Source organism: Chionomys nivalis, chromosome 10, assembly GCF_950005125.1.
Source record: "Chionomys nivalis chromosome 10, mChiNiv1.1, whole genome shotgun sequence".
In the NCBI taxonomy this organism is placed as follows: domain Eukaryota; kingdom Metazoa; phylum Chordata; class Mammalia; order Rodentia; family Cricetidae; genus Chionomys; species Chionomys nivalis.
Window position 1 is genome coordinate 23,280,983 of NC_080095.1, and position 14,835 is coordinate 23,295,817.

Here is a 14,835-nt window from a genome sequence, read left to right on the forward strand (position 1 = left end):
GGCTCCTCTGCCCTATGTACACTAGAGGGAAGGAGCTGAGCTGCCCAACTGACCCCATGCAGCTGTGGGATTAGGTGCTGTAACACAGTGCCAGATGTGGGCAGGGCCAGGAGCCCCTGACAGGTCAGTGGGTGGCAGAGCCTGGAAGAAGATAAATTTGAGGTTGGACTTGGTACCAGGTATTCCCAGATTCTGGAAATAGACTCAGGGCAGCAGGTTCTGTTCTCAGTCCAGGGCCTGAGGTCAACATGGTTGAGCTCTAAGTGTGCATAGTCCCATGAAGGCTGAGGAACATGAAGGCAGACATAACCAAAGCCTAGATAGGAACTGAGTCTACCTGCCAGGGCCCAAGCTTTGGGCAGATGCACATAGAGGAGAGACAGCAGCAGGGGGGAGGGGGGGAGACAGAGTTCAGGCTCAGGAGCATGAGCTAGTGCTGCCAAGAGGACCGGAACCTGACACAGTCTGTCCACAGGACCCTTTGCATGGTCGAGTCATACAGTTAGTCACTGCCACTGTCCAATCCAAGCACACCTTAGCCAATCAGAGCTTAGAGGCCAAAATGCACGTAGTGACCCACATACAGGCTCAATCCCTGGCTCCCAGGAGGAAGCATCACCAATTGGGAAGCTCTAGTCTCACTTGGGATTCATGATCTTGGCCAAAAAGAGGGCAACTTGAGTATTTGTGTCAAGGATAATCATCAGGAATGGCCTGTCTAAACTCAAAATAAACGTGTTCATTCTTGCAGAAAGAAATACGATTTTCGCTCCTGTGGCAGCCGCTGCTTCTGTGCCTGTCTCAGCCACGTCCAACACAGCCTTGTGGACCACCTGTAGGAGAAAGACATCACTCACTGGAGACCAGGGAGGGCAGCAGAGGAGATTCCTGGAGCAAGCATCTACTGCTGGTCTCAGACACTGGTGAGCTTGTTTGTTCCTGCCATGAGCTCTACCCCTGGGTCTCCAGGCCTCTGCTCTGGGTGTGAGATGAGGCACGCCCTGGGAATGCTCAGTCTCTGAGAATCTGTGTTGTCCTAAACCCACCACAAACTGGAGGATGGGAGCAAGTAACTTCCACATTACTCCACAGGCAGCTTCTGAGAGGACACACAGGGAACTGCAAGGGTGCTGGCAGCCAGTGCAGGTTTTGGCATCCCTCCTGCTCCAGCCTCCTTGATGCATTCAATAGCAATACCCAGGGCATGGCTTCTCTTTCCCAGACTGCCATGGTCTGCTGCTACAGATATGAGCCCAGTGTTCTGAGTGGGCAATGTAGAGAGAACACTAGGCATTGCCAGGCTGTGCACCTGGGGATGTAGCGTGAGATCCTAGGGTATCTTTTCTCCTATTCTTAGGCTTTCCACCACAACTGCCTTTCATCCCTTGTTATTTCCTTCACTGCTACTGGTCTGTGTGCTAATCAGGCAGTTCTGGGCCAGCTCTGCAGTGAAAAAGCTGAGGCCGGAAGTGCTTTTGCCGAGCAGTGGATTGTGCGTGGCATCTGCACCACAGCACTGGTTGGTGCCAGTGATGGTTACACACTAAGCACAGGCTCCTTCCCAAGAAGGCTCCTGGGTGACGTTATGTTCCAGGGATAGAGGAGGAACTGGCTGCATTGTATCCAGCAGGAGTGTATGTATCTAGGCTGTAACCTGCCTTTCCCAGGATGAGAGAATCTCAGAAATGTAGACGTTCTCACACATTTGCCGTCTTCCACACACTTGGCTTTCACCATCCACATTCAGGCACCAAGGGGAACCATCCAGTGTGTCTTGCCTTACCTGAGAGACTCTCAGGTTCTTGGCCCCTGTGATCCCAGACAGGTCAGCCTGTGTAGAGAAGACTTCCCTGATACCCAGCTGTGGAAGGATTTTCTCCAAGCTATAATCTGTGGAGATGGAGAACTTGGGCATGTAGAATTCATCAATCCTCCTGAGAATGGAAAGAAATATTGTAAGAATCACTGGACTCCACTGCCCTATCAACATACCTTGTACTAGGGAGCCAGAGGCAGCCCTCTCACTGGGGAGCAGCCTTCTTTCCGTCCATGCTAGACCACTTAATTGCTCTTTGCAATGCATTAATCATTTATCAGAGCCCGAGAGTGCTTACGGGGGCAGGCAGCATGGCTTGGCAACATCCGTTCCTCTCCTGAGAATGCTTTCCTCCAAGACCCACAAAATGCAATCCTTCCCCTGCCCTGTGGACCCTCAGACTTCATTTAATCACCCACCTATTTCAAATTCTCTACCCTATCTGACTCTAGCTTTCCTTAATCTAGGACCCTCCCCTTCTTAATCTCACCCCTTCTCACCTTTTAACAAATCAAATAATGATTGGTTGCATTTCTGTCTTCCCACTCTCTGACCCGCAATTACAAGATGAGCCCACAAGAGAGTTCATGTTTTAGTCTTTGATATACTCTATGAATCTAAATCAGAACACGGCTCATAGCAAGTCTACAAGTCATTCAGTACACTGCTGGTGATGAATGAAAGATGAGGGATGAGATAGCTACACAGGGGAGAGTTGATTCTCAGAGCTGATCTTTCCTAAACCTCACCCCATCTGCCTTCAATAGCCCATTCAAGATTCCCTGTAATTATAGCCTGGTAGACACAGGAATCCTCAGCTCCTGTTCTAGCTGATGTCATCTTGTGAACAACAAAAATGACAGAAAAATCAGGCCCCAAACTAATAGTCAGAGAAGAAAAATTCACCTCTGCTCCAACTGTCCCTGCTGATTCTCTACCCATTATACAGGGTACCAGTGAGACTGTGAGGTACAGAGACACTGGGCCTCGGGCCGACAGCAGCATATGGAGCCAGACCAGCTCTGGGTCTGCAGACACACACCTGGAACTCAGAGAGTCCCTCCACTTCCTCAGGGTCTCTGGCTGCAGGCTGGCCTCCACCTGCTGCATTTTGCCCTCATCAGGGAGGATGAACAGGGCGCTGGCATTGCCTGTGTACTTCAGCTCCACCACAGTGCAGGACAGCTCCTCATCCCGGAAGTAGGGTGTGATCAGGTCCTCAATGTTCATCATGGGCACCTTCACAGACTTCTTGTTGTTCAAGTAGAATTTGGACTCGGAAGTATCGTCAGGGTCAAAGGGCGTCTTCCATTTTCCTAAAGATGAAAGGGATTTATAATAACATCACCTGAGAGATTCACCATATCCAATTTCTGCTCAGCTTCTATGTGTGACAGCAATCAATCTATCTTCCACAGCACAGAGAGTCCCTCAGGGGTGGTAAATGCTGGATTGGAGGTGGACAAGCTCCTAAAGGTGAGAAGAGACTCCAAGCTTGGTTTGGAAAAGGGGAAATTCAAAATCAAAGCCTGGTTACTTGAGTTTCGAGCAACTGTTAGGGTTCTGAGCATGGGGAGTGTAACAGAGACATGAGATGAAAGTGATGACATTGGATTGTGGGGAGAGTTGGAACTTCTTCCTCAGGAGGAACCATGTCTAGAAGGCAATGGCTTGTGGGACAGGCTTTAGAAAAAACAGGACGAAAGAGACTAAATTCTCCCACACCATGAGCAATCCCTGAGTCCACAGATAGTGGGATAAGTGTGAGTAATATGTCCTCGGCTCACACAGGGGCTGTGGCCACCTCCACAGATATCCCGTCCTGACTTATCTTGGATTCCTAGTTTATGTCCTCATTACCAACACAGCCTGTAGGACTTGGTACTGAAACAACCTCTTGAACTGGGATCTAGTAGCCTAAACAAGCATCCCCGCCTCACAGCAGTCTTGGTTCTTGGGTCCTGGGCTTAGAGAGACAACCCAGCCATCCTTCAGGCCATCACTCTGTTTCCACCATTCCCAGCTCACAGCAGCTCTGCAGCCAACTTGTCCTAATGTCCTCTGTCCTCCTAGTCCCTGTTTCTGTCCATGACCACCTTGATTTTCTGCCGACAACTCACAGCCTGCCCTGGACTATCTGTAATCTAACCCCAGACTCACACCAATATGATTACATCATGACTTCTGTCAGGCACCAGTTCTGGGCTGTTACCTTGGGCCCTGGTCTCTATCAGGCGGGGTGTTGTGGGTGTAGGCTCTGGATTTCCCCTCACTATCCTTAGCCATTACAACTCCAGCTGTGTCTCCCAACTCCCTTGCACCCAATATCTTCAGAGTTGTTGGCCCTGACATGTGACTGGAATTCTGACCTTCATGCTGTTGGGCTAGTTAGTTTACAGAAGCAAAATTCCCCGAAGCAACCATGCACTAAACACGGCTTGGCTGACACTGCCCTCTTATTAGTCTCCTGCATCCCTGCTTTCCCAGCCCAGGTCCAGCTCATTCCAGAAATGGCTCAAGGGAGAGGTCTTGTATAGGAATTGCCCTCGGGGGCTCTTCAGGGCTTATGGGCCATGCTACTTTCCCTCATAAGAGTGGGCAGGCACACTCCTTAGGTCACAAAGTCCCTGGCACACTGGGACCCTCCTAGGAACAGGCTCTCTACCAGGGATGGACTCCCCTCTACAGAAGCATGTTAGAGATGCTGGAGTGGGCAGAATGAGGGACCTGGTCTCTGCAGGGAGAAATCACAGCTTCTGCACACTCAGGAAGGACTGGACTTGGGAGCTATGAATTCTGCTAGTGAGTAAGTTTAAGTCACAGTCAAATTCAGCACTCTTACACTGAGACCTGAGGGCTTCTGATGAGCATGTACCAGGAAACACAACTATATCAAAAAATCCAAGGGGTTGTGGGTAGAGAGATGTGAGCCACCCCTGCCTTCAGGGTGTGAGCCCCTCCTTCCCAGGGGTCAGCATAAGTATCCAAGGTTCCCAGACAATATCTTTACCCTCCATTCCCCACCCAGTGCCCATTCTCACCTTTAAAGTAGATGTAGTTCACCAGCACCATTACTGTGTCCTTATCCAGGCCTGAGATCAGTTCCTTGATCTTCCCCTGGGTCTGTTTACTTACATAGTCATTGATGAGCTTTTTGGCTTTATGAGGCTGCAGGAAGTCAGTCATGGAGGTCTCGGCTTGATACAGTGTTCTTGTCTTTTCCTTGAACTCTGCCAGGATCTGCTGGTGCTTTTCAACAAACATGGCGCTGCCCGTGCTGATCTGCACCTGGTCCCGTGGCTGACTGAGCATGAGGAGGAGCTGCCCAAATCCCCGGTGGATGTCTGCCTCAGGGGTCTCTGTGAGATTGAATTTGATACCTTCTAGAATCTCTTGCAGGGTGTTGTTGCTTGCTCCTAGGGACAGGAGGGCCAAGGCAGCTGAGATGCTGAGTGGGGAGAAGACGATGTTTTTATCGGGATTCTCCAAAGCCAGCTCCTTGTAGAGGCTGAAGGCGAAGTCAGTGTTGATGGAGGCCAGAGTTAGACTGTCTACTCGTGTCCCATTGATTTGGTCTACCTGAAGTTGGGTGTTACTTCCCGGTATGCCATCTTGTTGGCAGAGGACAGCAGGGCAGATCACCACCATCAAGAGCCCCAGAGCTACACAGAGGACCATCTTCTCTGTTCTCCAGGCTGAAAAGCAAAGCTCCTTTGAGTCTGGGAGGGGAAGGTGGTGCCTTGAGCATTTCCGTGTCCTCCCACAGGGCTGCATTGTGTCCTTGCTCTGCTGCCCCTGCTGTCTCCTTGAAGGTGCATGGGAGGTATGGAGGTGCTCTGGCCCAGCAGATGGCAGCGCCATGTCATGTACTCCCTGTTGTCAGCATTTGAGGAAGTGCTGCTGCAGCAGCCAATTTCCCTACAGAGAACCAAGATCCAGAGTGGGGCATGGACATCCCCAGTCACAGAGCAAGCCAGAAGTGCGGCAGGGTGTGGGGTGGGCTGAGCCCTGTCTGATCAGAATGCCTTCTCTCATTCTCTCTCTGCAGAAGGATACATTAGAGGAGAACCCTCTTCCTTTGCACTCCATGTCTCTCCTCCCTGTAGGTAGAACTTAGGACCCTTGCAGCAGTAGTTAGCATAGGCCCTAACCGAGCCTCTTGATGAGAACCTGGGAAATCCCAAGGCCCTTGACTGAGTCTGGTGCATGAAGCCTGGGGAGGAATAATTGAGAGGCAGATCTGGAGACATCTGGTGTGGTGCCACAGCCTTGGCACCCTTGGGAACAGGAGGGAGAAGGGCAAACAGGGAAGGTTCTTTTAGTGCTGCCAGCGACTAAAGTGTGGTTTGCATCTCAGGTTTGGAATGCCTGGTGGTGGGAAGAAAGATGACACCTGGACCAGATTTGGTTTTGGCTCTTGGCATGGCTATGTGCTAGCAAACAAATGGGTGGATCTCTTTGGGCAGCCTGGTGAGTGACCAGTTTCCATTATTGACAGTTGTCTGACTTATTATGGGGATATTGGGGGTTAGTTTTAGGGAATGTCTAGAGGACTATGCTTCCCTATGTCCCTGGAGTGGGGGCCACAGGCATCCTAAAGGATTACAGTTGAAGACTTGTGATCATGGAAAACACAGGCATCCACCTTTAGCCTCTGTCCCTTTGCTCAGGTGTCCAAAGGGGAAAGTGGACGGTAAATACGTGGAAGGGAGAGGAAGAAGGGAAGGGAGGAGACAGGGGAGGGCTGGAGGAATCAAGGAGTGAGAAAGTGGAAGAAAGAGGGGCAGCAAGATAGGAGGAGGGAGGACCAGAGAGGGAGGAGGAGCCAAATGGAAGGTGGAGAGGAGAGAAGACCAAAAGAGCACAGAGGGAACTGGAGGCATAGAGAGTGAAGGCTGGAGCTAAGCTGCTTGTCCCCAGGGCTGTTAGTCTCTTGCAGAGGAGCCAGGGACCTCAGTTAGTTGGCTGCCTTTACTCCATGTTTATTTTCTGACTGATGCAAGCATTTCTTCCGAGAAGCACTGAACACTATTTTGTGTCAGAATTGTTTCCAGAGGAAAGGGGCTGCTCCATGTGTGCAGCAGGAGGCCTGGCTCAGTGGCTGAGCTATTGCTTTCTCCCTTCCACAGTTGAGACTGAACCCTCTGCTCAGCCATGGGACCTACAAAGGAAGTGAGTTCCTGATGCCCAGGCATCTCCTGTCAACTGTAAGCATGGCGGGGAAGGCACCTCCTCCAGAGGGACTTTCCTGTCTCTCTGTAGCTCCTTCAGTCCTAGGTAAGATAGACACGATCTCAGTACTCCCTGCCTGTGGAGTGTGGAAAGGAGCAGGCTCCATTCTGTCTATAGGAGCAATGTTTATTCTGCCTGCATCTTCCATAAACATGAAGACCCAGACTGGAGAAGATTTATGTGCATCCCAGAAAAATCCCCTGATTCCACTTCAGTGACCCAGGAAAACTCATTATCCATCCTCCAAACCAAGACTCCAGGTCATCACCAGAACCACACAGTCCTGGGAAGGTCCTTCCTGTGTTTCCAAAGGGTAGGAATATTTGGCATTACCTGAGAGCTGATGCCCGCTGCCAGCTTCTGGGACAACTGAGTTCTGATGTTGGTCGTTGCTGTCTTCCTAATGCTTAGTTCTGTCCACTGCACACTGATGCCTATTTATTCCCACCAAGGACTCCTCCCTCTTCTTGGGAAATGCTGGCATGTACAAGATGTGCTGTGTGCCCAGAAATGGGCAGTTAGAATGATTTCTGATAACGTGCATTTCAAACTTCTGCTAGCAGAACCACCTGACAGGAAATTGCCCAAAAGTGTTGTAAACAAGCTTACTGAATATCCAGGGCATTCAGGAGCAATGAGAGTGTGCAAATCCCTGCCCCCCTCTTCACCAGGTAGGGCTGAAGCTAACATTTGTTCTGTATTTCTAAGTCACTTTGAAAAGAACACAACTCTGTGTCTTTGCTTCAGGATTTCTTTAGGGGAACTCGCACGTTAGTAAACACCGGCCTCAATGCTGACAAACTAAACCTGCATCCATGTAACCGTCTTGTCTGGAAGCAATAGACATTTTCTCAGCAGAGACTCTGTGTCGTCTTTGGCATTCGACTTTGAAGAGAAACTGCCTTGCGGCACTGAAGGGAAACCCCTAAAAAGATTCTGTGTCTGCAGAACCTTAGTGACTGATTTGATTTTCAGTACTGGAGAGAGATGGGAACATTGCAGGACCAGAGGTTCTTTGCCTTTTTGTGGGCTAAGTGCTGCCTCTCTGCAACAGCCATGTTTGCCTCCCTCTGTGTCAGAACTCAATCCCATGACAATAGACTCTATTAACTTATAGACATCTTAAAAACAATAGGAATGCCAGCAGACAGCATCTTCGGCCCTCAGAGAAGCTCCCCCATCTTGATGCACCTGCCTCTCTGAGGTTCTCACTCCTGCATTTTAAACTCGCCTTGATTTGACTTTCTATGTTTGAATAAGCTACGAAGTTCTTGTGAAACTGCTTCCGTGTTGGCACAGGAAATTGGGTAACCTAAATCTGTGTTCTCAGATTGTTTATCACACTCTAGAAGAAAGTATCTCTTAATCTCTTTAAGATTCAGAGCTGTGGTTTTTTTTTTTTTTTTTTTTTTTTTTTTTTTTTTTTTTTTTTTTTTTTTTTTTGGCGTCACAGTGGGGTTAGAGACTCTGCAGGTTGGGATTAGATCCAAAGCTGCTTTTCCAAAAGTGGAGGGTCTGGTCTTAACCAGACAGATTTTGGTTGAGTAAAAAGACACCTAATACGGATGTCCATGTGCCAGAAAGATCACCTTTGGTGCATTCCTGTTTACCAGGAGCCATGCAAACCTTCCCGGAACTGACCTCAGGCAAGGGCACCCAGTTCCCCTTAGTCTAGACAAACTCAATCAGTTCAAAGTTCCCTACCCTGCTGTCACATAAAATTTGTTTACTTTTCTGTCATTTAGCTCCTCCAAGGGTGCCTGTTGAGTGGGTATATTATTTAAGTTAGACATATGAAAAGAATGACTCTCAAGGGACATCACTACCTAATATAAAACTAAGAATGCATTTCTAGTCAGATCAAAAACAGTTATATCATGCTAGGTATGATTATGACATATGAAAAAATACTGTATTTGCAGTTGTGCATGGGAGAGTTAAGCCATGTAATACATAGCTAAGACCTGAGTATTGTCTTCAATCAGAGGTTAAGCTTGCAGTAAGAGACATGATACGTGCTGAGGTGGACTTGAATCCTGACCGTGCAAAGGTAGCATAATCACTTGTTCCTTAATTGGGGACTGAAATGAATAGCTAAACAAGGATTCAACTGTCTCTCACTCCCAATCACTGAAATTGACCTTCCCATGAAGAAGCGGAAATAATAAGAAGACCCTGTGGAGCTTTAATTTACTAGCTTAAATTTCCAACAAACCTCCCTACTGGACCAAACAATAAGACATAAGCTAGCAATTTTGGTATGGTAACCTTGAGAACAAATCAACCTTGGAATTATTTTTAACTTAAACCCACAAGTCAAAGTGACCAAAAATTTAAATGACCCCCAAACTTTTGATCAACAGAACAAGTTAGCCTAGGGATAACAGTGCAATCCTATTCGAGAGTCCATATCAACAATTAGGGTTTACGACCTCGATGTTGGATCAGGACATCCCAATGGTGTAGCAGTTATTAATGGTTTGTTTGTTTAATGATTAATGTCCTATGTGATCTGAGTTCAGACTGGAGCAATCCAGGTGGGTTTTTTTTTATCTATTAACTATTTCTCCCAGTACAAAAGGACAAGAGAAATGGGGCTTCCTTAACAATAGTGCCCACAAATTAATATGTGAAGTTATCTCAATTCAATAAGTTTGTAGAACCATCACCCTAGACTAGCGTATAATTAGGATGGCAGAGTCAGGAAATTGCATAAGACAGAAAACCTTGATCCTAGCGATTCAAACCCTCTCCTTAATAGTGTGTTTCATTAACATCCTAACCCTCCTAATTCCAGTACTAATTGCCATGGAGTTCCTTACTTTAGTGGAACAGGAAATCTTAGGCTATATACAATTATGGAAAGAAGCAAACATTGTAGGACCTTACGGAATTTTTCAACCATTTGCAGATGCAATAAAACTATTCATTAAAAAACCCCTGAAACCCCTAGCCACTTCCACAGCCCTGTTCCTTATTGTACCCACTTCATCCCTCTCCCTAGCCCTAAGCCTATGAATTTCACTGCCAATACCTCAGCCCCATTCAACTTAAACTTAGGAGTTTTATTTATTTTAGCCACATCAAGCCTATCAGTTTACTCCATTTTATGATCAGGGTGAGCATCCAACTCAAAATACTCAAACAATCTCATTGTTTGATAACAATAGCAATCATTCTGCTATCTGTACTTCTAATAAATGGATCGTTCTCAATCCAATCATTACTATATATCCAAGAATCAACATGACTTCTAGTATACGCCTGACCCCTAGCCATAATATGATTTATCTCAACCCTAGCAAAAGCTAACCATGCCCCTGTCGACCTAACCGAAGGAGAGTCAGAGTTAGTCTCAGGCTTCAATATCGAATATGCTGCCGGACCATTTGCACTATTCTTAATAACTGAATACATAAATAGTATCTTAATAAACACCCTATCAACAATTGTATTCATAGGCCCATTTCATAATCCACATAGCCCTGAGCTTTACACCATAAACTTCATAATCAAAACCCTGCTTTTAACCACACTCTTCCTATGAATCTGAGCATCTTACCCATGATTCTCATATGACCAACTTATGCACCGGCTATGAAAAAATTTCCTATCTCTCACTCTGGCCTTCTGCATATGACATATCTTAATCCCAATCTTCATAGCAAGCATCCCCCACCTAGAAATATGTCTGAAAAAGAGTTCCTTTGATAATGTAAATAATAGAATTTCAAGCACTCTCATTTCTAGAACAATAGGAATTGATCCTATACCTAAGAATCCAAAATTCTCCAGGCTATCCATTGCACCGTGTTCTACAAGTGAGGTCAGCTAATAAAGCTATTGGGTCCATATCCCAAAAATGTTGGCTTAAACCCTTCCTGCACTAATTCATCCAATCACACTTCTCATCATTTACTTCACAATCTTAACAGGACCCACAGTCACTATTCTCAGCACCAATCTCTTTATTATATGAGTTGGTCTAGAAATAAACCTCCTAGCCATAATTCCACTAATAGATAACAAATCAAATCCACAATCCACAGAAGTAGCAACAAAATATTTCCTTACCCAAGCCACTGCCTTGATAATCCTTCTACTTTCTATTATTATAAATTTTAAACAGCTAGGACTATGGATATTCCAACCTGAAGCTAACAACAGCATCCTCACACTATCCTATAACTCACTAGCAATTAAACTAGGGCGAGCAGCCTTCCACTTGTGACTACCAGAAGTAACACAAGGCATCAAACTACACACAGGCCTAATTCTACGTACATGACAAAAAATCACCCCACTATCAACCTTATTCCAAGTCCATGAACTGATAGACCCTAAAATCCTGATCCTATCAGTCACTATATGAGTCCTTATTGGAGCCTGAAACGGACTAAACCAAACACAAACATGAAAAATTAAAGCCTACTCATCCCTTGCTCACAGAGGCTGAATAATCTCTATCTCACCCTACAACCCGTCCCTCACAATCCTAAATCTTCCTATTTACATTCTGATAACCATTCCTGTATTTATAATCTTTCACTTCCACTCATTCACGTCAATCACCTCTATATCACCTATATAAAATAAAACACCAATAGCATTCCCCCAAATCTCACTACCCTTCTATCAACAGGAGGGCTACCCCCACTCCCAGGATTCCTACCCAAATGAGCTATCATTACAGAACTCCTAAAAATAACAACTTAATTCTAGCTACATTAATAGCAGCCACCGCCTTAGTCAACCTATTTTTCTATACTCTCCTGATTTACTCAACCTCATCACATTTCCTACAAACAATAATTCCAAAATATTTATTCACCAAAACTAACAATATTCTATCACCATTAATAATCACAAGCACAATAATCCTCCCACTATCCCCTCTACTATTACTGTAGATAGATGTTTAGGATACTCAGTCCAAGAGCCTTCAAAGCCCTAAGCAAATCTATAAAGTTTAACTTCTGATAAAGACTGCAAGACTGACCTTGTAATGTCTGCTGCTGAGTAACAGATCTGCAGCAGCAGAGACCAACACTGAGCTCCAGGTAGGACACTATCTCCTGGACATCTAGACTACAATCTGGAGGCAGGGTGGATATATTGGGTATCTTTCTCTGTGAAAACAACAATGCCTTTTCCTTATTGGAGTAGATAATTATTCTGGTTATGAATTTGCCTTTCCTGAATGCATTACTTCTTTGAAAACAATCATCCATAGACTTACCAAACTTATCTAACGTAACCATGGTTATGTTATTTCACACAATATTGTTTCTGACCTAGGAACTCACTTTACAGGCAGAGAATGGCAACAGGGTGCCCTGAATCAAGAAATTCATGGCTTTAACATGCTCCCTACCATTCTGAAGCAGCTGTCCTGATAGAAAGATGGAATGGCTTTCTGAAGACACAGTTACTTTTCCAATTATTTGGAAGCATTCTGGAGGGCTGGGGCAGGGTTTTCCAGAAGGTGGTGTATGCTTTGAACCATTGTCCAGTACATAGCATGGTTTCTCCTGTAGCCAGGATCCACAAGTCCAGTAGTTAAGAGGTGAAAAGGGTCATGTTTCCACTCATTCTCATCTCTAGTGACATACTACGAAGATATCTGATTATTATCCCTTATCTTACTTCCTGTTGGCCTAGAAACTAGTTCTAGAGATTGGGTTATTCCTGCCAAGAAGTACAACATTCCTCTGAATTGAAAGCTCACACCTGCCTGGCTGTTTGGGTTTCTCATGGCTTTTTTTCTAACAGTTTCGTAATGGAATAACTGTGTTGGGTGGAGCAATTATTCTTGATTTCCAAGCAGAATTCGATTGCTTGTACACAGCTGAGGGGAGAAAGATTGTGTCTGGAGGTCATGTGATCCTTTAGGACATTTCTTCGTGTTACCACATCCTGAGATTAAAGGTGGGTAACTTCAAGAAACCAATCAGGCAGGATGACAAAGGGCGTGAAGGCCTGGGTCACATCTGCAGGAAAGAGTGAAGACCTGGTGAGGTTTTCACTGAGTGTACAGGGAATACAGAGGGTGCAAAGGAGGACCACAGTTACCAATGCCAGCAAAGTTGGCTGCAGAAATGAGGGTTATTATTGACGCGGGGGTTTCTGTTCTTTTCTGATTAAGAATGTGTTTGTACAGATATTTGTGTTTTCTTTCCTCAATTTATTCATCATTAGTGTAACATCAATTAAGAGAATATCAGTAGATAAACTATTTAAGTTTTAGATACTAAAACAATGCTTCTCAAGAAACATGGTCTATCATAATATTAGTAATGGATCTGTGGGGGAATGAAGGAGAGTTATGACTGATGTAATTATGACCTGGTTAAATATATAATGCATCTGCAATCATCCGCGTAAAGTTAAACTTTCTGAGACATAGCTCAGACCTGGTTATAGTATTACCATAAGCAGAAATTTACCATAATTTAGGGAGATATGATAGCATTTTAGTTGAAAAGGGGTGAACTTGTGATGGGTTTATGGATTAAAGTTAACTTTACTCCATTTGGAATTAACTGAAACCCAAGCAGCTGTGTACAACTATGAGGAAATTTTTTTAATTAAATTATTTAGAGTAGGAAGAGATACTTTTAATCTGGATCTTTTGGGGTGGGAAGATCCACCTTTAATCTGGACCACACTTTCTGCTGGCGGCCTATATAAAGGACATGGAGCGATGCCTGCTTTCTTTCCCTGCTTGCTCTCGCTCTCACTGGTAAGTCCACTCCTTCACTGGCATCGGAGCCACTTCTTCAAGATTCCAGCACATACTGAGACCAGGTGAGACGTCTCGGCTTGTTGAATAAACAACTACTTGATTCCTGACTCTTCCATTGGGAGACAGCTATTTTGGACTAATTGGACCAGCGCTTTGAAGTCTTTCCAATAAATTCCCTTTAGGTAGAGATTTGTCCTGTAACATTTGTTCCTATAGTGAATCCTAATAACGACACTTAGTGTTCAGACCCAGCTCACGGCAGCATGAGATGTCTTCAGCACCAGGCGCCTTAGATTCCGGGTCTGAACTAGGATGGATGGAGGGACACAACTGCGGCATGTCAGTGCTCATGGAACTCATGAGGTGGTGACCTCAGAGACTTGATTGGACATAGTAAAATTGTTGGGACACAGCTGCTTCCAATACATGGGTCTCCTCTTTCTCGCTCGATGGCCCCAATATGTGGTGTCTCAGTGCTCAATGGGGAAGGCAATCTTGTGTGAGACCCCAGGCTGTAATTGTCTGCAATCACATGTCCTCCTGCTCAGTGTGTGTCTCAGAAGCCTTGAGACTCAAGGGTGTCTCAAGATGAACATGCAAATGTCCCTCTCTGTGCAGGCCTCCAGCAGTGTTTCAGGGCTGATGGAGTCTCTGTAGACACTCAGCACCATAACTCAAAGAAACTTAACTTCCTCTTGTCTTCTATCTTGGCACGAAACCCGCTCCTTTTTGAGTTGAAATCACTCACTTTCACTCCAGATGTTCCTTCCTGATCCCTGCAGCTGCCCTCAGTGCCCACATCTGCCTGGAGCGGCTTGAGGATCCCAGGGCAGGAACAGTGATTCACCCCTCCAGAGCTCCCTGTCTTTCTGAGTCCTTTCAGGATTCTCCTAGGGTCCATCTTTTGCCATTTGGTGATTATTTTTTCTTTCCTAAACACCCAGTTATTCTTAGAATACCTCCATTGCTGTGTGCCCCTGCCAAAAGCATTTTTTTGGTCATCTGACCACCTCCTCTGACCTCAGTACCGAGGTCACATGAT

The 14,835-nt window shown here is 45.7% G+C and overlaps 1 protein-coding gene across 1 annotated transcript; it reads right to left on the reverse strand.

The window, feature by feature from the left end:
* Positions 1-295: 295 nt before the first annotated feature.
* On the reverse strand, positions 296-7,486 carry LOC130882421 (serine protease inhibitor A3N-like). The gene is made up of 5 exons (XM_057782457.1): positions 7,382-7,486; positions 4,858-5,511; positions 2,859-3,132; positions 1,784-1,934; positions 296-833 (listed from the first exon to the last, which is right to left on the reverse strand). The coding sequence occupies exons 2-5, from the start codon at positions 5,492-5,494 to the stop codon at positions 639-641; spliced, it is 1,257 nt and encodes a 418-aa protein (XP_057638440.1). The 5' UTR covers positions 5,495-5,511; positions 7,382-7,486; the 3' UTR covers positions 296-638.
* Between the last annotated feature and the right edge of the window lie 7,349 nt (positions 7,487-14,835).

Bases quoted from the DNA above. Each gene is read 5' to 3' on its own strand.
- LOC130882421 (XM_057782457.1), bottom strand. From the start codon at position 5,494: ATGGTCCTCTGTGTAGCTCTGGGGCTCTTGATGGTGGTGATCTGCCCT. The intron at 3,133-4,857 runs GTGAGAATGGGC...TTTCATCTTTAG, and splicing joins GAACTACATCTACTTTAAAG to GAAAATGGAAGACGCCCTTT. The intron at 1,935-2,858 runs GTGTGTGTCTGC...TTCCATTCTCAG, and splicing joins AGGGACTCTCTGAGTTCCAG to GAGGATTGATGAATTCTACA.